This window comes from Micropterus salmoides, unplaced genomic scaffold, assembly GCF_014851395.1.
Source record: "Micropterus salmoides isolate LMB-PRFRI ecotype aquatic unplaced genomic scaffold, ASM1485139v1 Ms_hic_scaffold_20, whole genome shotgun sequence".
NCBI lineage: Eukaryota > Metazoa > Chordata > Actinopteri > Centrarchiformes > Centrarchidae > Micropterus > Micropterus salmoides.
Genome location: NW_024041151.1, coordinates 23,395,472 through 23,420,805, shown reverse-complemented (window position 1 = coordinate 23,420,805; position 25,334 = coordinate 23,395,472). Strand labels below are relative to the sequence as shown.

Here is a 25,334-nt window from a genome sequence, read left to right as displayed (position 1 = left end):
CTGCAGCAGAAGCAGATGTTTTCAGTGAAAAAGCTCTGATAAAACCTGCACACTAGCTTCCCAGAAACCATGCAGCTAAAGAGTGACAGATTTTTCTCAGGAGTTGGTGGAGGCGAACCAGAGCCACAAGAGAATATTGGACGTACATTCATCATACAAAAAGGACCCAAAAATGTATGCTTATCTTCTTCTATGTCATTCACACATCCCACATATCTGCTATATAAATGCACCCATAAACGCACAACAGGGAATTCCTCAACTTTGACTGAAGCATGACCCCAGGATCTTATCCCTTCGGACCCAAACGAGCTAGCAGCAAGTATAAAAAGTGCTATAAAGAAGGGTCACTCGTGTTCATGAACCCTTCCTGTGTCTGGGATTGGCTGCCATTGAGCCACACATGCAGCAGCCTGTTTTGAAGGCGACAGATGTGAAGATTTTTAACAGCTGATTGATGCGCTAACAAATAAGCTGCTTTCTTTAGCTATGAGGAATGGAATTCACAATTTAAATAAAACATTTCTCTTTCACTCTCTCTCCCTCACTGAATTGTCTTCTTCCCCACCCATTCCCAAAACACAGAAGGAGCCAGCCAAAGAAAGAGGACCTTTCAGTGTCCTCTCTCACACTGTGTGAAAACATTCCCCTCTAAGCGCAACATTGGCAGGTGATTTCGGTTCTCAGGGCTGGCGAAAGACAGCAAAGCCCCTACTCTGAAGGGTTCTCCATGAAAAAAGCACTCTTCAGCTGTTTGTTTGAATTAAAATAGATTGCATTATGCCTCTAACAGGGCTGATCACTAGAGAGAGAGAGAGATCAGATTTGGTATTGGCCTTCTATTCCTGATGAGAAGTTGGGCGTTTGTTTTATTATATTATAAAAAGCTGAAAACTCTAGTTGAAGTAGTTTATCAGCGTTACAGTTCAATGCTGTTATACATAAAACATGTGCTGCAATTCAACAGTTACAATTGCCTGATAGAAAGCAAAGAGCTCACTGCCCTCATTTCCCCTGTGCTGAAAAACATACAGCCTACTGTAGTTAGCCTACATAATGGGCTATATATAGAATTGATGCATTCAGCCTATGATGACTTTCCACAACTTTTGGAACATGCACATGCAGCAACAGTTGATTTTGCTTTCTACTATGTCAATTGTCGTTGGCAAATGTATTCAGCTGTGGTTAATTCGTGCGGCTAACTCACTGTGACTGACACTTAAAGAAAACAGAGCCAGTAGCCATGATATTAGTTCCACCTGTGCTTTTCCTGCATGTCAAAAATTTTGCAATGAAAAAAGGCTATTGGCGGGGTGGTGATGGCGCAATGGCTAAGACACATGCCTTTGGTGTGAGAGACCTGGGTTCAATTCCCCATTGTGTCTCTGAGCAAGACACTTTACTCCTAGTTGCTCCAGAGGTGTGTGACCTCTGACATGTGTAGCAATTCTAAGTTGCTTTGGCTAAAACGTCAGCTAAATGTCTGGTTAATATGCTCTCTGTGTGTCCATATCTGATGGTTTTGTTGAAGAAGAACCACCTGGCAGGATCATTTTTGATGTTTAAAAATGGATGAGCTCTGTCTGACAGGTAGCTAGCAGGTATAGCTCAGCAGTAGTGTATAGTAAATGATTGACATATGTCCACACATTGTCAGAATCTCCCAGTGAAACTATTACACACATCATATCATGGTTTTAATGCTTAATGCCCTTAAAGTTCTGAACTTGGACTTCAGGGGGTTGCGGGCTGTGACTCAGCACAGCCACTCTGTGAAGCTAAGGTTAATCCAAGCCGTTACAGTATTGACCTGTCAACATAAGGTGTCGTCGGTCAGCAGCATGTCATTATTACCATAACTAGCTAACTAGCTAACCATCGATAAATATTGTGGCACTTTTGAATGTCATGATCATATGACAAATATCTTGAAGTTAACTTTCCTCTAATTGACTGGTTTAAATAAGAATCCTGGGAGGACTGTATTTGAATTCATCCCATTCTTTTCATGTAGAAACAAGATAAGCTTTTGATTAGGCTTGGTACAGCTTTATCATTTTTTTCATACTTGCCCATCTCAGCATGCTCAAAGTGAATTGACACAATAAACCTCATTTCCTGTAGCCTTAGGATGTCCCGAATCGCCTTTATCCACTTCACGATGCTAATTGTTTTCGTGGAATCCCTCAATCCTCTTTTTACATGTATAGATGTGGCCACAAATGCTCCCGGCAAGGTAGTTGTCTCATTGTCTTGAGTGATAAAACAGGATGAAATGGTAACAAACAGCAGTCAAATCAAGAAAACAAAGAAAGACGCTGGCTGAGGTTTGCTGAAATAATAATTCTTTGATAACCCACTGGCCAGTGGAACTAATGTTAACGCTGGAACCTATATAATGTAGTTTGTGGTATATGTTGGTCCATTTGCATTTATTTAAACTGCATGTTTGGTGGCAATGATGATGGCAGTGCAGACTTACACAATAGTAGCAGCTCCAGCCAGTAACAGTGTGGGCTGTATCTCTCATCTCCTGCAGGGCCTCGGCGCGCAGGTAGCCCAGCTCCCTTACGCAGCCATCGTGGAACACCCGGGTGCAGATCCTGCAGGGGTATAGGTCGTCGGCTGTCCATACCTCACACACGTCACACATCTCATCACTGGGTGGCTGAGGCAAAAACAGAGCGCGTCAGTCAGATTGGCGTTGCAAACTTGGTCATCTTAGTAGGGCCAACTTGAGGATTACAAACACACGCAAACAATCACTGCTTTATCTCCTGTGTCCATTAAAGCTCTTAATAACAGGAAGAAACATTAGGCATCTGTCACAATCCTGTCCTGAGTGCTGTGTTTTTGGGTTTTTGATTCTGGGGTTGGTTTTGTATCTGCATGTTCCGTTTAGTTCTGAGTTTATTCATTTATCAGTTTGGTATCTGTTATTTAGTCTGTGTTTTGGTTCCATGTCTTAGTTCCCAGTCCGGTGTTAATGTCTTAGTATTTACTCCTGGTCCGTGTACTTCAGTGTTTGTTATTTTGATCTGTTCAGTATCTGTCTTAGAGTTGAGTTTTTGGTTCGGTTCTATCTGTTGTCCTTTGTCCAGTATCTGCTATATAGTCTGTTGTGTTTGGGTATTCCCCTTATTTGCTGTTCTGTTCCATGTTTATTGTTGTCCTTTTCCCAGTCGGTTCCGTCTCTGTTCCCTACTCCATTCTGTTAGTCAGTTGTCATGTTTCCTGTTTTGAGGTTCGGTTCCTGGTCTTGTGTTTCTGTTAACCCCCTTCATTGTTGGTTGTAGTTCTTTGGTTATCTGTCTGTATTCATTTGTTATTTATATTCCTCTGATCTGTAACCTGTGTTCTGATTGTTCCTCCAGTATTCCTCTGCCTGGCTGTCTCTCTGTTTTCCCCTGCTCTCTCCCTGCCTGCCTGTGTCACGTTAGTCTCATGGCTGTCACCTGTGTTGCTCCCGCCCTGCTCGTTAGTCCCTGGTGTATATATGTTTGGTGTTTCTCTTCAGTTTTTGTTCGGTTATTGTCGCGTGTATATGCTCTGTCCCTCGTCATGGTTGCAGTTTGTGCTGTCTTGTCCTGTTACCTGCCTGTTCCCTGTTAGTTCCTGGTATTTTGGATTACATTCGTTCTGGATTTTCTGTTGGTTTTCTATGTTCATTTTTGGATTAGTCTCAGCCACTCTGCCAGTAAGTGTGCTCCCCTTTTGTTTAATTAAACCTTTGAACTGAACCTGTCAACCTTGTGTCCTGCATTTGGGTCCTCTAACCTGCTCACCCAACCACGCACCCTGACAGCATCAGTCCATCAGTAGCAGGATTGTGGTTTCATGGTGGCATGGGTATTGTGTCATGTAGTAGTAGTTTGTGTTCATGGTCTTAAATAGATGAACCACACAAACATTGTCAGTTCCTGGTTTTTTTAAATCTCTATTTCAGTGCCACACACCGGCTTCAGGGCTGTAGACACATAACAGATGAGACCTTGTCAAATTTCCTCAGTCACAGCTTATTATATATATATAACTATAACTGGTGGAGAGCATCAGCTTCTACGACACAGCAATGTATCTAAAAAGCAAGACTAACAATTAAAGTGGCCCCACAGGCTTCAATTTTCAGTATGTCACACAGTACTAATTGTGTGTTGGCAGTATTCTGACAAAAGCCGTGCTTAAATCATACAGAGAATGAGCACTTGTCATAATAACAATTGTATGAAATGAAAGGCCACGGGGTCAATAAAATCCAGATGGTTGTTGATTGTGCTCAGCAACTTTCCTTGCAGTCTGCCTGTGAAGTGTGTGCACGGTTGATATTTTGGCCGGAGGGTACTGTTAGGGTAAAGCTTATTGCTTGTCAAAAGTGGGAAAATGCGCTCAGAAATGTTTAAGAAATATCTTAAGATTTGATATTTCTTTGCATACAGTTGGGAAAATTGTTTCAAGTTCAAGGAACAATGTATTATAAACCAAACAACAAAAGAGAGAGCAATGGATCCACTGGTAATAAGGCAAAATAAGAATTGTTAAAAACAACTACAATAAAATACAACTCAACTCAATGCAGCATAATGTAAGGATTTCAGATATCCGTTTGTTTAGTTTAATGTTGAGGTGTGGAATTTTTCTTTTGACATCCAACATCAACACATTGACATACAACTGAGTGTCATCAGCATAACACAAAAAATTAACACCATGTCTATGGGCGTTGTCGAGAAGTACGTATGAGGAGAAAAATCTGTCCCAAAATTGACCCTTGACATACTTGGCATAAGAAAATAAAGACATTGTTTCTAATGGAGAAACAGAACTTTGCATGTGACAGAAGGACAAACACTTACTGCCATACCAAACAAACCCACCCATTAGAAGCATTTGTGTGGCAGAACCATTCTATATCATTTCTTTTATGTCCATTTGTGTTCAGTTTCACCCTTTCAAAATTCCCAAGTACATATCAGTTATTATTGCAAAGTAGATGCTTTTATTTCTGTACCTCTTGATGAAGTGCAGCATCGGCGGTACAGCAAGTTGCCAGGCAATGTTTACTCTTTGCAAAATAGAAAAACCTGATGGTGTCAGTGCTCCTGTGAACTCCATCCCCTGTTAGTCAGCGTCGCCCTGGATATGGTCGCCTCTCTGAGCCAGCCAAAGCAGCCCACCCACAAGCTGTACACGCTGTGAAGAGCCCTCGCGCACAACAACGCAACTCACAGCTAGTGTGGAAGTAAAAAGCCTTGCAGAAAACTACTTTGAACTTGTACTTTCTCACCTTCAACAAGGGTGTTTAGATAAAGCTCAAGAGTCCCTTTACAGCCTGGCTGAACTGCTTCATCATAATGCCTAACTTGAGGGAGGAAATGTGTTAATACGCTGCTGTTGCCATGGAGATTGTTTGACATCTCTCAGACATCGCTTTAATCCCAGGACTTGGGGATTTATAGAGTATTTTATATGTAGAGTATTTTTATATGTATTCTTGATTCAAATAAAACCCTGGTCTCAATGATACATACTCAAATCACTAGTCACAGCTCTATAATTTTTTTATACCTGCTCTTTCTTGTCCAGCTCCACCTCTAAAGGCTGGTCATCATTGGCTTCCCTTTTGGGCCGCACAAACGCTGGCGGCGTGAGCTGATGGCTCTTGTCAAGGTCTTCAGGCTCCACTCCTTTCCCGTCCCGTAACCTGGACCAAGCCTCCTGGTTGATCTTATTGTCTTCCCTGGCTGTTGCTGAGGCCTGCTGGGAGGTTGATGGGCCTGCACAATTTTCCGTTTCCTCTTGCGCTGCCTCCTCTGTTTTCTTCTCGTCAGAATTGGCTGAAGGTTTGCCAGGGCCTTCACCTTCCTCCACTTCTTCTTCTGCCTGTTTGGCTGGGGCAGGACGGTCCTTGATGCCCGCCTGGAAGGCAGAGACGACAGCATTGCATTTCTGCACCTTCTCCACCTGCTGCTTCTTTGACATGAGCACTCCCATGGCTGCAGACAGAAAAAAACATGGTTACAGTTACACAAGTATGCTGCATTTACAAAATATCATAACCCTGACTTACAACCCTGCACTGTTATTATTTAAGATTAAAGCCCCTGAAATCTTTGTTTCAAATTTTGGCACTGACTAAACTAACCGAAGGGCTCTGTGGTGTTAAAATGTTTTTCTTGTAAAAGATGGATGAATATAGTAAGGTCCGGCTTCAGTCAAACATAGATATAAGATCATCAATCTTTGAAAATATTTATCTGCCCTCTCTTTGCACATCAGATCTTACTGTTACTGAGTGTCTTCCTCCTTTTTTACTCACTGAACCGCTTGGCCCCTTTCAAACATCCCAAATCTCTGTTGATCAGCAATAACGTCCCAGAACTCCTCTCCTAATAAACCCTGCCCATCTGCTCCCTTTCCCAAGTTTTCTGTAGGCTCACTGCTAGTATTCCACAAGATGTGGATATTGACTGAGACTGAGCTGTTGTTTGCATCATTCAAAAGGCAAATATAAAAGGGTCAAACTAAGAAAGTATGGTCCCACAACTCACAGCACACAGAAAAAAACTACATTGCATATTTTGAAACGGCAGGTATGAGATTTCATATACAAAATAAGACCTGAGGGCCTCTGCATTGGTGGCAGGACATCTGAGACAACCTGAATAGGATTTTCTGGTTCTCCTTCAAACACAATTATTCATCTTCATATCATTGTGATTAAAGTCTCGTGCAGACTACACAACTTGCGGTCTTGTGACGGGAGTCTTGAAGGTGTTGTGGTGTTCACACTACGTGTCTGATCGGTGACAGGGGGTCACAATACACGAGCTGACAAAGACTCTGTCACCCAACGCTGGTCTCCAAACCATGTTTTGTCAAGAAAACACACGTGAAATGTTAAATGGGAAATGACGCGAACCTACATGCGAAACAGCTGTTGTTATTATAAAGATAGCAATTATAAGGCCAAAGAATCTGGGTGAAATAATGGATTAGCACACGCAGGTAGCAGGGATTGTCTGAGCTACAGAGAGAGCTGGAGGTCAGTAAAAAGTGTTTTGCGGTGAAAAGTAGCTGCCTGCTCTGCCAGCTGCCTGCTCTCATTGGCTGGATGTGGATGTCGAGTCAGCCGACTCTTCCAGATATTTGGCATGCTAGATATCTGGCAGACGTTGGCGATGTGTCAGAAATGTGTCGGGGAGCCGTTTTGATGTGTCATTGTGTAGTTCACACATAACGACTGCCGACTGCCGATCGACCACTGATTTACTCCCGATCACAGTCTGACGGTCACCGAGCTGACCGTGCGGCAAATCGGGCTAAAATTCGTGTAGTGTGAACAGGGCTCAAGGGATATTGTACATAATGATGCAGAAATCTGTTTTGCTCTAATGTGTCCATGGCTCTCCACAACTCATCATAGGAAGGATGCCATGCCTCCGGATGCCACTAAATTACTGATTGTCAAATTTCAGAGACATCCAACGCTTAACAGTATAAGACTGCCGAACAGAAGTCATTAAGATTTGTAAGGTTTTGAAAGGTCATGTATCCCCCATCATCTTGACCTATGGATAAAGGGATAAAGGTTTTGAGATATCTGTCTCTGAGATTTCTGCCTTCATCCTAATACAATATAGGTGAATGGAATTTTTTTTGAAAGGCCAACAGTGTGTCTTTCCAGTAACAATGCCCCAAGACCTAGGGAAGAGTTTTCATTGGAGCTACGTTCCACTGAAGAAATACTCCCTATGAATACTGTAGATAAAATTGTCAGTTCTTTGAGCAGCAAAGATGAGATTCCATTCACCTCCATTGTGTTGTGGCAAGAGAATCAACCCTTTACATCAAACTAAGATTGAAAGTGTGAAACATTTCTTTAAGCCCATGTTTTTTATTCTACATAGGTTTCACTCTGATCAATGCGTAAGGTGTTTCCTCAACCCTCAATTTCCAACGGTCAGAGGTCCCTAAAGTCACCTATTTCAAACCTGTGGGCCAACAAGAAACATCACCTGTTTGGTGACTAGTAAATTGATATCCATAATTATGTCAGGAGGCCAGATTTTGCTCGGAGTTCAGAGAATTGCAAGAGATTTCACGTTCGGTGTGTGTGTGCATGTGATATGTATGCTTCTTCTTAATGGTCCCACAGTAGAATATTCATCAATCACCCCAACCTGCTGAGCTAGATATTTGACATTACTTCTCTTCAACTCCAACTGTTCAACAAATGAAATTGACTCGGGGTAGGTAAGATTATTGATCTCGGAGGACAAAATTTACTTCACTCCCTGCAGGTTTTCAATGAGTTTTTGCTTATTAAAACAAACACCTTTAGACTGCTGAGCATTTGTCTACAAAAAGCAAGACAATTTGATTTTGTGCAGCAAAGTTAGAAAGGAAAAAAATACTCTGAAACTGACTTAGTTTTTGTTTCCACTTAAGCGAGACAACTGTGAATTCCATTATTGAACAACGGCGCCTGTCGTGGGTTCAAGTTGATTACATGGTACTTATGGGACATGTGTTTTTGCTCTCAAATGCAATCCCATCCATCCATGCTCCACATAAGTGCTTGTGTGAAATTCAATCGCATTTATCTGAAGTGAAATGGGAGTCATTCACTCTCTCTTCTTCCCAGGGTAAGACTCTAATAACCTGCCAGGCTTTATATGGCTGCTGGTGGACTTCATAGACTGTAGAAGATACAACACTCATTTGTATTGCACAGACTTTCAACACATGCTGCACTGTCTCTGGTTTCATATGTTTAACCAATCCAAAAAATAAAGAAAGACACGAAGAGATACAAGCAATGAAATGACATCACAGCTGAAAATCTAAATTAAAAGCTCCTTGATTTCTTTGTTCTATTTTGGTTTCCTTTCATGCAGACAAAACAGAGTCAAAGTGATATTTATTTATAACCCTAACCCTACTGCACTGAATATCTATTTTGGCTGGCATCTCTCAGATTAATGTTTTGGGTAGGTTGTAATTCCACACTGAAAAAACAAGATTCATTAATACTAACTGCTAAGCTTTGCTCTGTGGAAAAATTGGGAGACACTGATTGTCTTCCTCAAGTACAACCACTTCATTTAAAAAGGTCAGTCTTCCTAGTAACAACGCCCTCCTGCAGTCTAAGAAATCATAGCAGCATGATGAGAATCTACAATGATTAAAATACACATGCAGGTCTGTGAAATTATTGGAATACTTGCTAGACTGTTCTCATAACTGCAGGAATGACGGTCAGCTCAGTAGGTTGTCTTTAGCAGAGATGAGCTCAGCCTGAAAGGTTCTGTTCCTTTATTGTAATGCAGTGGTCGATTGGAAAGGAGGAAATGAAAATGAGTTTCATCATAATGTCCATGTACAATAAAGGAAGAATTTACAATAACGGAAATCAAATGTACATATCTCAGGGAGTATCTCTTTCTGGAAAGTATCTATCTCCAAACACACTGATTAAACAATAATCTGCCAAATGCACCACAAATGTCTACCTCAGTGGTGCTAGAGGAAAAGTCAGAGTATCAGCAAAGTCATTAGGATTCATCCTCTAAGAACCATGAATGTCTGCATAGCATTATATGGCACGCCATTGAGTACTTCACCTGTCTGGACCAAAGTGAGGACGACCATCAGATTGACCTTCCTAGGGTCATGCAGCTAGCATGGTTAAAAAGTCAAGATAGCACTAGCTTGAACCTTGTATAAACCACATGAATATTTTAAAAAGCTCTTACAGAAGCTCCTAAGTAGCTCATACATGCACTGTAAATACAGGCAATGTGCATGGTGATCACAAAACAGGATGGCACAGTGATTATTGTAGGGACTTAATTATCCGCTGAAGTGACCTTCTCATTCCAGCTCAGAGCAGCGCTGGCACAGACATTAGACAGGACAGTGACAGTCTTTAGATGCCAGAGATGCCTGCGAGGACCAGCTTGTAAAGCGCCGCCTCTTTTACATAAACCTGAGGAAAGTTTGAAAGCTTTTGCATGCTTGAAGACAATTCTTAAAACAACGATGTGGTTGATATATTGGTTAAATGATGCCACCACAGCTGGATCCTCGAATACTGTGCAGTGCAGATAATGGACCGTGCCATTTCAAATGAGATCATCAACAATAAACAAATTGTTCTTTAATGGCCAGCAAAGTGAATAGGCTTCATAAACAGTAGGGAGAAAATAAGACACAATAACAATAAACTAAGTGCTATTACAAGCCCCAAGGACACTCTTTCAAATCAATGCCAGAAGTAAATAGCACAAATATAACTTCATTATCCTTTGAAAGTCAAGCACTCATAACTCAGGTTAAAATCTATTTTATCACTATTTTCCTAGCCTATTTTCCCTGCATTATTAATAAGTACTATGCCGCAACTGATTTCTTAAAAATAGATTTAAATGGAAATTTACTCATGTATTTAAATGGATAGTCTATAATGCCAGAGGGAAGATGAAGACAGGATGCTAAAAAAGCATGTACCTCTCAACATTTGCAAGTGCACAGACGACCTTGTCATTTTCAGGTTAACTTATGAATTTTAAATAAGGGCCTTGTGTGTTTTTTTTCTTTCTCTGTGCACAAGTTGATTCTGACACAAATGGGTCAGTGCCTGGCTTTGATACCTTGGTTTATTAGATAGCGCTGAGTAACCTGCCACTTGGTTGCCTCACAAGTCTGAGATCTTAAAGCTTTTGACCGCGAGCCTGTCAGACTGCTCAACCCTTTTCCTGTCTGACTGACAGCAACACTTGTGCAGCTCAACGCCTGCGTGCACTTCATGCTCACATGAGAGATAGGTGATGTATTTGTTTTCCATCCATGACAGCATTCTAGTGAGTGTCTACAGCAAAGACTACTAAATACTCTTTGAAGAAGAGAGATATATCCATCAAACTGTTTATTCCAACCTGAATCTTATTTTTGTAGTTTGGGCCATTATCCCGATCTATAATGATAACATCGTACTCACCAAGTTAATTGCTGAAATCTGACAATGCTAAAAATATGCCTCAGGGACAAGAAACCAGAGCAGAGAATAATACAGGTTTAAAACGCATCCCCATGTTAGCCAAAGTTATTAGGGAAGACACAATCAAGGCAAACTGTAACATTATTATCCAAACTGTCCGTTGCAAACATCCATCACAATTTACAGAGGGGCAGAATCGCCATATTTAGTGATACGGTACAGTACAGTAATGTTTCAGTGATGAGTAGTGTAGTGTAAGGGATTATGATTTGATTTAGTAAATACATTATAGTGAGTAATCCCAGTAATGCTCTGTTATTTTCGATAATTTGGGGCTCTGCTTGTATACTGTTTTACCAGCGCTGTTTTATGGGTCTGGTTGAGATCAGTTTGGTTTATAGTGAGTTAAAAGACTAGTCTGTTAGGCTACATATCCTACATTAGATGTCTGTGACGGTTCTCAGTCATCCAGGTCATAGTTCACAAGTCTCTTGAATGAGGGACGAAATGATCTTTGCGTATGTTCAACCAAGTCCAATTGCCCTTGATTTTAATCTTCCTTGGATAACTATGTTAGCTTGGTGTAAGGACTGGAAAAGTGGGAAGGGCGCTAATCTCCCACTGAGTTCAAAGTAGTTATGCTCTATATGTTATTGGTTCTTAGCTAGCTTGCTCATGTTGACCACTGGTAAACCTTCAGGAATCACATTAATCATCTGGTTGTGTTCGGTCACTGTGAGGACTAACTTTGGGGCTAATGTCAAGCTAGTTGTTCATAGTAGTATACTCTAAAACTGTAGCTAGCTTGTTTTGTTTTTTCTAATGTGTAAAATCCAGAATATGTGATGTGTGGGTGTAAAGGATTTGGAGCTGAGACATCTTTGACAGAGCTGGGTTGAGTAACCACAGTAATGAGTAATTTAAGTAATTACTGATGCACAGATTTCATGTGAAATAAGGGGATATTACAGATATTTTGTGTTCTCCCAGGAATGGTTTTAGCTCTAAATAAAGTTGTTTAGATAATGCAGCTGAACTACCTGCTTCTTTACAACCGGTTTCATCATCTGACTGCTCTTGTTTCCTGCTCCATCACGCTTCGTTATAGTGATTTTGCCACATTCCCAGATATCAGCAATTACTTTGGTGAGCACAGTGTTATCATACCTTTCAGAATGGCCAAAACTTCAAAAATGAGACATGTGTTGTGATAAAAATTTTCCTTCAAGTGCTAAATGTATTTAAAAAAGTGATCCCACTAAGCCTCAGCAGTCACTCAAATTCACCTTTCATATTACATTGAGGGCAATACAAGCTGAGGAGGATGGGATGAAACTCCCTCAGGCTTGACGTTCACTAGACTCCTGCAGGAGCAGCTGCCTCTGCTGCTCTGCTCTCCTTCCCGGACCCCTCTGAATGATTTAAATGCCCCTGGATAAAAAAAGATCTGGACCAAGGAAAGGAAAACAGGGCCACTCCTTGGGGCAGAACCTGACATATATGGCTGAGAAAATGTTATTCTGTCAAGCTGCTCTGCGACCAAATTCTCTCGATAAGGTATAGTGTAACAGCAATTCACTCATTTTTATGTCTTGTGTTATGCGACAACATCTAGGATTTTCCTGTATTCATATATATTCCAAAGAGAAAACACCAGTTTTTGGATGAGTAAACAGAGAAGTGAATCCTTCATTTTGTTTACCTATTTTCTCTGACATTTTATATACTTTTTTGTGTCTTGACTTTTTTGAGTCAAAAAATTCAATACGCATTGAGGCTCTTTATTCATGTCAGCAATTGAGTGTGACGAGCTCTCAGACGATGAGGCTCATGAAAGCATCTTGGTTTAATCAAATATTGATCATTTTTGAGGGTGGTGGCAACAAAGTGGTCCTCCAATCCATGTGATTTTTTCTGCTCCTCTGAGTGAGTAGTCTTTTAGTCTGTCTTCACTTCACTCGTTCATTAAACACTACCAGACCATGGAGGACAAAGCACACTTCTACTATATCAGTTACCAACAACAATGGCATCCAGCCCACTGGACTGGCATTCCATCATCACTGTGTTTATGTAATTCTTGAATCCAGCTGAAGTCATTTTTTGAGTGTTATGCATCCTAGACAGACGAGAACAAATCATGTTGGTGGATCTATTTTTGTCACATTGACTGATGACAAGAGCTGAGTATATTGTGCTTAAACAGGAAATTAATCTTTAGTTGGAATTGGATCCATTTTCTCCTGTAAGCAGCAGTACATTAAAGGCCAATGGGGACACCTTAAGGTCTATATTAGTATTCAGTCCTCTGCTGCCCAAGTGTCCCCATGGGGGTGTTATTGAGATCTACAGGAGCTCATATAACAGCCATTTATCAGTCTACCGAAAAAATAGGCTGCAAAGAAAAATATCAATGTCAACACTCAATCATGTCAATTCTTAAGCCGAAATGTATTATTCTTTCAGTTAGAAATGTTTATATAACCAGGTCTGTTGTCATTATACTGTAGGTACACTTAGCCGGCCAGGTGCCACTGAGAAGACCTGAGAGGATATTGCTTTGAGATGTTGCACCAGGTCACTGTGATAACGTGACAGACTGGCACCTTCAAAAATGCACTTAAAATAACTTCACCTTTAAAGATGAACTTTGCAAATGAAAAATGTTCTCCAGAGAAAACTTAAATTGATTGAAAAAACACATAATCCACTGGCAATTGATGTTTTCTTCTTTTATGTGACAAAAAAAGCCTAACAAGAACAAAGACAAAAAGTGAAAAGATTGCTTTTTTCCAGAGTATTATTTTCAATAATCCCTATCAGCACAACAATTACATCAGTGGATCTTGGAAAATTTGTTGTTTATGTTGCTAGCACTTCAACCAAGGAGTGTTTTGTCCTTCTCGGGTTGTATTTTCATGGTCTTCAAGAATGAAATGTGTCCAATTCTTCACAAGTAGCTGAAATAGTTTTCTTCTTCCTTGAGTTGTGGTTGGATGGGTTTACATGATTAACAAAACAGTCTTTTAATGCGTAATCTGCAGTTTTCAGGGTTTTTTTTTTTACCCTACTAGACAACAGGTCATAAAAAGACCACATTTGTCCGACACACTGTTATTTTTCTCATACATTTTAGAATAGTATGACAAGGAAGCTAATCTGTATCTGGCTTTACTCGCATGTTGTGTGTACTGTACGAGTCCCTTCCCAAAGCTGTTGGATATCACTGTTGTGCGCTGATTAGAATCCCAACCAGCCCTCCCTTTCATTCCTCGTTTCAGATGGGGGTGGGGTGGGGGGATTTTTTGAATGGAAGCACCACAAAGCATGCCTTTTCATGGGAATGAATCCCCCTTTAGCTAAAGATCTCACCCACAGACCAGGGAGGCAAAGACCTGGAACTAATTACACTAACGAGTTCACCCAGATCCCTGTAATAGCGAGTGAGTGGAATCATTAACAGTCATTTAAAACATGCAGACATACGTGCATTTGGACACACACACACACAGCCAAATAAATCAAATGCAAGGGCTTAAGTATGGTTCTCTTGCTGTCCCCTGGTCTGCACTGATGCAGAAGAAACATACTGCTACGTGCATAAAGCAGCAACTCTCCCTCTGGCATTTCATTGCCTCTTCTCCCATCCCTGCACTTGTACTGGAGCACAACAACATTCTCCACAAAACAGCATCATTTGCTTGAGGTTCAGCAAATGCATGTGGGGGTTTGAAATTCAGCTTGTGAACCGACCAAAAGGAAAAAGTGCCTGTATGGAGGAGGAATTTAAATCTCAATGCATCGTTAGACTGGAGACATCACGTTGGCATTCAGACGCTGCCAGGCAGAGAGCCTGTGCCAGCCAAACGCTCTGAGAGAGTGTGACAATAACCACAGAGCAGGCGGCAGTGAAGCATCTCAGGCTGCAGGGATCTGTCACAGACTGAGGAACAGGACTCACTCAAAGATTAAGCCCACCACTGGCTTGTTTGTGGGCTCATATGGACTACAAGATAAAAACCATGGGGTTGTAAACAAAGACTGATGGAGGGCTTAATGTACAGCAGCACTCTCCTGTGGGACAGTGTTGAGAAAAGTGGACAGAGCAGCTGGAGCAAACCAGTATGTCTGCTGCAGAGAGAAATTATCCAGACATGCCATTAGTTGCAGAATATCTCAATAATACAACTTATTTTATACGGTCAGAGAAAAAGGCAGTAGCTAGGTCTTTAACAGTTATCCTCCCAATGACCTACACACACCAAGAGTCTGAGAACTTCTTGTCTTTTCATTCCAGTTTCTGTTGATTTTTCCCACAGTTAGGAAAAGAAGGGGACACAAAAGCAGCCAAAGCAACCGGGAATACCAATGTGAACTCCTGTAGCTTGATAACAACCGCTGCTATCCACACCCATGTGGATGCTGACCTAAATAGGCTTCCCATGCAAGAATCTGTAATGAGGCTTCCCAGCAAATCCACCTACAGGAGTCCCATCACATCCCGTGTTTGCAACATGAACAAAAAAAAAAAATGAATATAGCCCATCGGTTTTTACTTTGTTATATAACATTTTGAAGGGCGGTAAGCTAAGAAGGCTGTATGTGGACTCACCTTAAAGAGTAAAGGCTGGTGTTCTGACTTTATCCTTTCAGTCTCACGCCCGGCCGTCCAGCATGGCAAGACTTTGCTCGAATGAAGTATGTGCGCCTTTAACCTGCCAGTCCAGATGAATGGCACGGCGGTTTATTTATTCCTTCCCCTCACAGTCCCACGGAGAAAATTTACAGTCGGAAGCAGCTTCACCCTTGGCAGGAATAGAGACTTCTCCAAGTGCCGCGGACAGCTCCGGTGCTGAAATCGTTTTCCTTTTTTTTTTTTTTTTTTTTTTTTTTTTTTTGTATCTCCTCCCCCCAGCCCTCCTTCCTGAGCTACTCCCTCAGCATCTGAGGAGGCACGCAGCTTGCTGGCAGCTGAGGCAGGAGGAGACCTTGGCGCATGCAGGCTCGCAGACGGCCGCTGAAGTTATAGGCTAAATCACGGATGTAACCGTCGTATTGGCAGCTCCACTCCCCCCCCCTCCCGAGAGTCCCGTGAGTTTGTCACGATCATTGAACCCGGAGTGTCTTGATTGGCCGGGACCACCAGCACCCTGCAGTTCCCAAAATAATGACGTTGGGAAAGATGCTTCCACAGCAGCCAATTATTTCACACGAACGGGGGGGTTTACAGCAAGGGAAGCAAGTCAGAATTTACACTCACTGGCCACTTTGTTAGGTACACCTTACTAGTAGGCTAACGAGGTGGACCCCCTTTTTCCTTCAGAACTGTCTTAATTCTTTGTGGCATAGCATACTTTCAACAAGGTGTTGGAAACATTCCTCAGAGACTTTGGTCCATATTGACATGACAGCATCACACAGTTGCTGCAGATTTGTCGGCTGCACATCCATGATGCGCATCTCCCGTTCCACCACATCCCAAAGGTGCTCTGTTGGATTGAGATCTGGCGACTGTGGAGGCCATTGGAGTACAGCACTGTCGTTTTCAAGAAACCAGTTTGAGATGATTTGAGATTAGTTACATGGTTCAGTATCATGCTGGAAGTAGCCATCAGAAGATGGTACATTGTGGTCATAAAGGGATGGACATGGTCACCAACAATTCTCAGGTAGGTAGTTTTTGCAGCGCCACAAACGTAACCTCAGGTACATTTTGCCACAGTTTTAAAAAACAAATGTCCACTGGGGGCGCTAAAGAGAAGGACTGTACTGGAACGTTACAATCACATTAGAGATGGGCTGTAGTTGACTTTTTGATTTTTATTATTAAAAAGGCCTAAACCTCAACTTTTATACTTTTATATAAATATACTATTTTACAGTAGTGAACATGTGTATGTACTGTCACAGCCCAGCTCTTAGACTGTAACAAAAACGGGAGACACATGGGTAAACTAAATAACAAATTGACTTATTGATAAGAAAAATAAGAAAAATCAATGGTGCAGGGAGTGGATGGGTGAACATGTGCTGCATGGATTTTGTGCTGTAAAAACAAAGACAAGAAACCAAACACAACATATCAAGCCTTGAGATGAGGAGATCCAAACAAGACTGACTGCCGCTCTGGCTGATATGCATGGGGCACACCGGGCCCAGGTGTGTCCCATGCTGCTGATTACCCTGCCAATCAGGTCTGCAGCCCTGGAGACAGAAAGCATATGAATAGCAGTATGAACCCAGCAGAGTGGGCCGTCACAGTACCTTAACCTAGAAAATATGGACTTTTTTCACCGCAAAAATAACAACTTGACCTTTGTAGTCAGCACATCGTGACAAACCACAGAAACACAAAGACTGATTTATTTATCTACCTGGATACGATTGGCAGGGTAATCAGCAGCACGGGAGACGGCTGGGCCACAGTTACTGATCTAGGGATCATCTGATCTCGCTCTGTGAAACGGAGAAGAGTTTCTCTCATCTCAGGCTTAACATACTCAGAATTTTCACTAATCCCACTTTCTGAATCGGGGCCCAGGTTGCCTAAATGCTTGCATCTTGACAAGCAATCGAACAGGTGTACCTAATAAAGTGGCCGGTGAGTGTATGTGACGTGCACATTATATGCATGTAGAGCTGCATCAGCACAAGACAGATTAAATGTACTGCAATGATGCTGAGGTGAGGGAATCTTATAAAAGATGATTTCAAACTTTGCCATATATGAGTTTTGATAACTACTTGTGTTGTTCTCCTTAAGCTCCAGGAAATATCCAATATATTGAATATTATCCTCCTATTATGTAATTAAAAAAATGCAAGTGAATTTCACACCCAAATGATATTTTATGTCAGTTCTATTGACATACAGGGAGGGGTTAATTTTGCCCAAAATAGTGTTTTTTGGTCCAACAAAGAAAATAGAAATGTTTTTTTCTTTCATTAACAGAAAACCAACAGAATAGCTTTGATACAGATATATCTCAGTTTTAGCAGAATGAATGAGTGGGGAAAATATAATATAATAACCTCTGCTTGGTACGCTAAATAACATGTGAGGTTCCTTCCAGAATCAGTCACACATGAAACTGATATACATATATTAACATGTTCGTGCAAAAATAATAAATAATCCTCTACAAGGAGAAAGGTAAAACCTAACATCTATCTGTATGTCAGCATTTTTTAATACAATCATTCCCACAGGACATCCATACATACAGCCCATTACAACATAAATGTGTTGCTACATGCCCATAAGCTATAAAAATCCAAGCATTGATAAAATATATGTATATGTAGTGTGACAGTTCACAAAGGTAAAAGCTGAGTCAGTATGATTGCAGCAGTCTGAAAGGCAGGCTCTCCAGTGCCTGTCCACAGGAGGACATACATGGTTGATGTATGAACAACCTTATGTACCCAGTGTCCCACTGTGTTTTTCCATAGCCTGCTGGTTAAAATGGAAAGCCATGCATTATTAATGAAGACATTAAGTGCACACTGACCCATTGGTTTTGAGGTGCTTGGCCTCTTTTCTCAGCAGGAGGGAAGAGGAAGAAATGGCCAGCTTTGGTAGGAGAAACCTGACCCCTCACCTACCTGCCTGTGACACTTTTCCGCCCGCAGTCACCTAAAGCATGGCTTTACAACAAAAATAGCATATTTATATATGTATGTAAATATGTATTTGTTTCCTATGTTGGCTAGATTTTTTTAGACTGCTACAGACTTCTTATTCGATGAGAGTGACATTAAAAAAAACATTGAAATATTATAAATGAAATATTTCAGTGAAACTCTTTTTACATTTTCTGACGATCTGAATGTTTCATGCCGTATCTTTATCTGTTTTTGTCTGCAGTATTAAAGTTAAAAACATCTCGCACTTTGAGGGTAAATGAGTCTTTAAGAGGAGAGAAAAGGGCAAATAAGCTCATGATTAAAACATTTTTTTTTTACAGAAATGGGCTAAATGAAGACAAGTGGCAGAGGCAAAGCCAGGCTTGGAACGTATTTTAAAGCTGGGAAAGTGAATATGGCCACAGTTTCTCTTTCAGAATAGTAGTATTTGTCTCAGTGGAGCAGTCAGTCACTGTTAACAGTCCATTCACAGTCCAACTGCGTACTTTCAGTAATAGCATTCCCATGGATTTGAGTTGGATTTTGGATCTCTGCAATCACTGCCTTTTCAGCCCTGAAGGACTGTCCTGAATGAGAACAGTAGACCGGATGGCACCTGATTGGTCAATTCAAGCAATGTGATATCATGGGACTGTCTATAAATAGCACGCTGGACAATATCTACACATCTTCGCAAGTACAAGTACAAGTACAAGTTAAGTTTGGAGTAAATTATTAATAATATATTAATAATTATTTTCCGCTGCCTGCCAACCAGGAAGCAAATGATACACTGTTACTTTGAGTTTGTTACTTTTGCGTTGCCAAAATGCTGCATGGTTGTTGTGCTTTTGGATGCACTAATTGACGAGGAGACAAGTCTGAGCTGTATTAGGTTAGGGATTCCCTGCAAGGTAAATGTACACGTTACCACAGTCGAGCGCTTGCAGGGACCAGGCAGTTGTTAATGGCAGAAATACGGCTATATCTATCTTTTTCTTGAATTTACAGGTGATTAAAATAAAATTTAATGGCTTTTGCGGCGTCTCTACGAGTTAGTTCGGTGTGAGCCGCTATCTTGGTCTGTTGTTTTGCCCTCCAGGTCACCGCGCATGTCACGTGACTGAAAACTGTGAATAGGCCACTGTAAACTACACATGGTCCCTTTAAGGTTAATGATTAGTAAGCCTTAGAGGTGCTTCTAGGTGGATTTGTTACCTTTGGACAGCTTCCGTTCTTTGTGCTAAGTTAAGCTAACCACCTATTCGCTGTAACTTCATATTTACAAATATGAGAGTGGTATCAATGATTGCACAGGATTTACTAATTCACATAAAATCCTAAGTACTGTTACAAAAGGAAGATGAGGAGGTAACACGTCCGCCAGGACAGAGCTGCGCTGTGCTCCAATTTTGGCTTATTTCGGATTAAATCATTTTATGGGATAAAATTAGTAAAATCTTAATTAATATATATATATTAAGACATTTAAAACAGGTGATGGTCCTGGAAAGTCTCAAAAGAGTATAATACTTATAATATATTTTAAGCATAACTGCCAAGTCAAGATGCACTTTTTTTCCCCCAGCTTTATAATCATTAATTTATCATTCAGCGTAGGTCATGTTTCATTCACTATTCTCAGGTTTCTTTCTGTATGCACAAGATCTCATCCTATAGATTTGTATGCACTATTCTCAAGTTTCATTCCAAACACTGCTGAAATGCTGTTTCATTCTGTTTTCTCGTTATTTATTCATGAATTACTACTATGTACAAAGAGCATGTATACTCTCCGTGTTTGTATTTCTTCACAGCATTACCGGTGTCTTGCTGCATTCAGGAAGCTGCAATAGTCTTTACACCTGTCCCTGACCCTATGCTCTTGTGATTGTACCAGAACAAGATTTTCTACATAATGTGTTGCTCAGTGCTCACACCTCCTCTTGGACCATGTGCGTTCACATGAAAGAGGCTGAATATGTTATTGAACACTGAAGGGACAAACACCATTTTATTCCTTTTGGTTGGACACTTAAAGAGAATAAACAAGGCAAGCACTTCAATCTTTTTTCACGTGATTCTGAATCATTGTTCAAATGATTGTTCACTTAATGAATAAAAACACAGGAGCATGCATTGATCACGTCCAACCATTGCATGTGTTCGCATTAATATCCACAGATCGTTTTCATCAAGTGTTTTATTAGTCTTGCAAATTACAAAGTGTTGAAAGAGGGTGTCAAAAAACAGAAACCCAAACGCTAAAGGAATGGATTAAACGTGGTGTCTATCTGACGTGAGCTGTAACTATTAGCATAAGTAGATCACTAGCATTAAGTTACTACAAAGTAACCCTGTGTTAATTCCTGGGCCCAAGAGCATTTCATTATCTAACATTGTATGGGGTTACTGGTTATGTAAAAGAAACTGTTCACTAGCACATCCACTACTTCCTTACTGTTTAGAAGGGCAGTTTAGAAGGGCAACAGAAAATAAGCTAATGGTAGCGGTCCTGTCCTGCTCTTAGTTTTGACTTGGTAAAGTTTACACCCGTGCAATCCTTGCCAAACATGTGACCTCAGAAATTGTAACATTTGCCAAAAGAGGCTTTTAATCCTCATCCTAAATGGTCCAACTGTATAAAACATACAGTTAAAAATGCAAACAATGAAGCATAAATTGAACCTAGTGGCTTATCCAAGTAAGGAAGCTAAACAACCATCTAGCCTATATTAGAAAGTCTGATCTCACATTATCACTTATTGTACTTACTGACATACCTATAATACTAGGTGTAACTAGCCTTACGCTGCAATGCTTTTTCTTTATTTGTTCCTATATGTCTTTCATGACACAGCTACCCAGCATGACTTTTTGTCTAAGGCGTGCATGTAGCTATCAAGTGCTTGTTTATCTTTTACAGGGTTCTCCACTTAAAACTGGAAACATCAAAAAATCAGAAATTGACGGTTGAGAGAGCAATTTCAACCAACCCATCAAGCTAGTGTTACCCTTTGGTTTGAGCATTAGTCTGTGGATTGAAACCTGAACACAGCTTAGAGACATTTGACAGACAGCGTTCCATACCAGATGAACTGTGGATCCCGGATGGAGACGATGAAATGATGGTGGAAGACATGACGAACCATGTGATCAGTTTGGGGAGTTTCGGGACAGCCACAGTCTGAAAAGCTTTGGAGAAGTGAGCAACTACAGCAGGGTCTCTCTCATCAGCATGTTTTTAATCTTTCTGTGTTGTTGCTGCCATTACCTGGGGGATTGAGTCTGCAGTGAGGGAGGCCCAGCGGTCACAACCAGATCCTGGCAATGGACCTCAAGACTGTGTGTTTGTGCCAGATGCCAGATTTTTACTCAAGTGAAATCACTCATTGCTGGTGTACTCCGTCCTCTGCCAGTTCCAAGTTGACCGTTGTCTCGTATAGCCCTTGATTTTGTGACTGGGTTACCACCATCCCAGGCAATACAGTCATTCTCACTATAGCTGTGGTAGAAGTTGGCAAAAGTGGAGCCGAAGTGGAAAGCCACACCCAGACAGACATACACACAAGCAAAGTCAGAGAGACACACACAGGGAAAATTCACAGGAAAACACAGGGGAGAGGGAAGCGGCAGGATAACAAAAGGAATGAGAGCGAGATATAGACCATGACATTATCTCTTTAATTTCTCAGCTCACGTAATTGAACAACATAGAAAGTCAAAGATATAGAGGCCCAAAGGCAGTAACAGCTGTAAATGCCAAACATTATCTACACATTTATTCAACATTTTACAGAAAGATCTTGACTGCAGGGGTTTAGCATCAGCCAGAGTGAAGGCTGTGGATGTTCACTTATTTTGCTCTGTTTAGAAATTTGCTCTTTTTCATGTTTTATAACTTTTGGCCTACTTTTATCATTAACTTCATAGCCTACTAAGGAATATTTACTTTTCATTCAGAAATCCATGTCGCATAGATATGGTTGTCATGTGTAGTCTCCCTGAGCAAGGCTTTAAAGGCTGTAGGCAGGAAAAACCTGTTGTTGCTAATGCCAACACTGTTGCCAGGCAACTGATCTGTCTTGCAACCGATTTAGATCCACTTCAATTCAGCCAATTTTCTGTTCCAAAGTTTGAGAGTGTGAGTTTAAGATTTTCAAAATCAGTCAGTCAGACAACAACTCGTCTTACACAGCTTTGTCTCTCAGGAGAATAACTGCAAGTCAAGCCTGCCTTCACACTTTTTCATCAAAATTTGTGTTTAGATTGATTTAACTTCCCAGATGTTTCATATATTGGTAAATGTAACAAAGAACTTGGGCTTTAACTTGGGAATTACATTCTGAAATTATTTGAAAATGTTGTGTTTATGAATTGTGTAGCACGTATCATTTGCAAGCAGAAAAAAAAACAACACAAGCCATTTCAAGGTAAACAGCTTATAAACATGAGCAATCTGCGTTGGCGCAGGTACTCAAATCTCTGAGGGGGAGGATGTTGTGAAGATCATACACCTCCTGGTTCCAGGTAAAAAAATGTCTGTATTCAACATGTGCAATCTTATATACAGTATATATTATGGCCTCTTTAATTTGTGCTGTTTTCTAATGCATTATACTACATATCTCTATGCTGAAAATGGAAAAAATTAAAAGGGTGATTTTTGATAATCAGTCTGATTGCATTCCCATAAATTGGCAACATTAATATTAGCTACAAGAAGGAGGTGACAGCTGCACAAACAACCATTTCTTTTGGGCAGTCATGTTTTTGCACAGAGGATGTCATTAAAACATTCCAGCAGGGACTTCTTCACTTTTTGAGTCAAATCAGGTCAGGTTAGGACACCACAATAATATATGGCATCAAACTATAAATCTGAAATAGCAGTCTCTATTGCGCCACCAGATGTGTTGAAGAAACAGACAGCAAAGCCAGAAAGTCGTAATAAATAGAGGCAATGGGGATGTTGAACTAGATTTAAAAACTGGCCTTATCTCCGACCCATTTAGTTTTGTTCTGCTTCTCTCTGCACTGTGCCCTATAGCCTTAAAGCAGTGATAATAAATATTTTAAATGGATAGTATGATAGCTTGTACATTTAAAGAGTTGCTCGTAGTAAAGAACTGACTGCCCTCAACTCTGCAGAGCTTTATAGCATCTTTCAACTTAGCTGGTTTGGTTCACTGTCACTGCTCTGACCAACTGTGTTTCTAGACTTAGCAGGCAGCTGTTAAGTCTGTACTGACTGTACACTACATGTCCAGCATCAAGTTCAAAAGAGCTAAAAGAGAGTTAACATTGGATTTACATCCGTCAAGTGACCAGAAACAAATGAATGAATGCTGGACATGTTAACTGTTTACAGCTTGATTCCTGCTGCCCCAATTGCCGATAAAATCAGTTAATACAGCTTTAAAGGCATATGTATATATTAAATAAATATTTGTCTTCCTGTGCAATTGTTTTAGTAATATTTATGCTAATTCGTCCTGCACTGGGGGTGTAGACATACAACGTATCCAATCAAATGTGAGTCTGTGGCAGTCAACCTTTCAAAGCCCAGCAGTGCACAAACTCAAACAGCGTTGGTTATTCCATTTTTTTATTTTATGTCATCTCCAAAACCTTAAAAAAGCTCTAAGTACAATTGGTGGCTAAACGTCCAATAGCTGTCCAACATAGAAAAAGTAACAAAGAATGGGCCGTGTTTACAATGACTCTGTTAAGTAGAGGGTGCCATCCAGGTCCTGCTTGTTATGGTTATCCAGAGATGTCTACATCATGCTGCTCACACACTTGTTTCACTCAGAAATACATCCAATTACAAAAGCTTAAGTTCCAAATTATTTCTTCATTGCTTTTTAAATGCAAAAATGACTGCATATTGTAGCTTTAAATTGTATGCTTGCACCCTTTACCCCTAATGTCTCTACTTGGAGTAGCTTATCCCACACTCAGAAACCCCTGCATGAGATGATAAAATGAAGTGATAATTGGATTTCCAGCCTCATGCTGAAATCCGATAGACTGTTGCCAAATGCTAATCTCTAGTCTGCCTGTCCATCATTGTAGAACAGTATGACAAAGCAGAGATGAAGAACACTGACTCCTCCAGAGCACAGCTGCGCTTTGTCACACTGCGGAGCTCATTCAGCGACATGTGGTTTACCTCCTGACTAAGCACAGTAAGTGTGAGTTTATCCAGATGCTACCTGCAATCTGATGCTGTTAAATCAAGACCCAATAAGACCAAACCCTGTTTCCTTCTCCTTGTCAATCGAAGGATTTGCTCTGATAGACTGAGCATTGTTTACCTCTTGGTATAGCAAATTGGCCGTCACGTGTTATACAATTTTATATCGTTCTCTAAAGTGTGTACACGGCCATTTCCTCAATCCTCAAGGTTGATTAATGATTTAGAGATGTTTTCTCTTCTACAGACAATTTGACGTCTCCGCCTGACAATGCAGATTTATTACCAGATCTGACAAAGCCCCATTATTCAGCATCAATCCCCAGTGCTGACACAGTGGATCTGGCACCGAGGCATTATGGACCACAAGCATCCATTAGGATCAAAAAAAGGGAGGGCCAAACATAATGTCTGACAGCTTGAGCTTTTGAATTTAATTAAATGTGTCACAGGTTTCTGCCTATTTATGGCCTGGATGGAGTAATAGGGACAGGCTATAACTCCTGC

General features: G+C 40.8%; 1 protein-coding gene across 2 annotated transcripts in view; it reads right to left on the bottom strand.

Moving 5' to 3' along the window:
• phf24 (PHD finger protein 24) overlaps nucleotides 1-16,297 on the bottom strand; it is a 32,607-nt gene extending 16,310 nt beyond the window's left edge. The window contains exons 1-3 of one of the 2 annotated variants that reach the window (XM_038734674.1): nucleotides 15,615-16,297; nucleotides 5,569-5,996; nucleotides 2,486-2,671 (exon numbers count right to left, since the gene is read on the bottom strand). In XM_038734674.1, the coding sequence (XP_038590602.1) occupies nucleotides 2,486-2,671; nucleotides 5,569-5,994 (612 nt within the window). In that variant the 5' untranslated portion in view covers nucleotides 5,995-5,996; nucleotides 15,615-16,297. The remainder of the gene's footprint in view (nucleotides 1-2,485; nucleotides 2,672-5,568; nucleotides 5,997-15,614) is intronic. The other variant, XM_038734675.1, reaches the window with a different exon arrangement.
• Nucleotides 16,298-25,334: the final 9,037 nt, after the last annotated feature.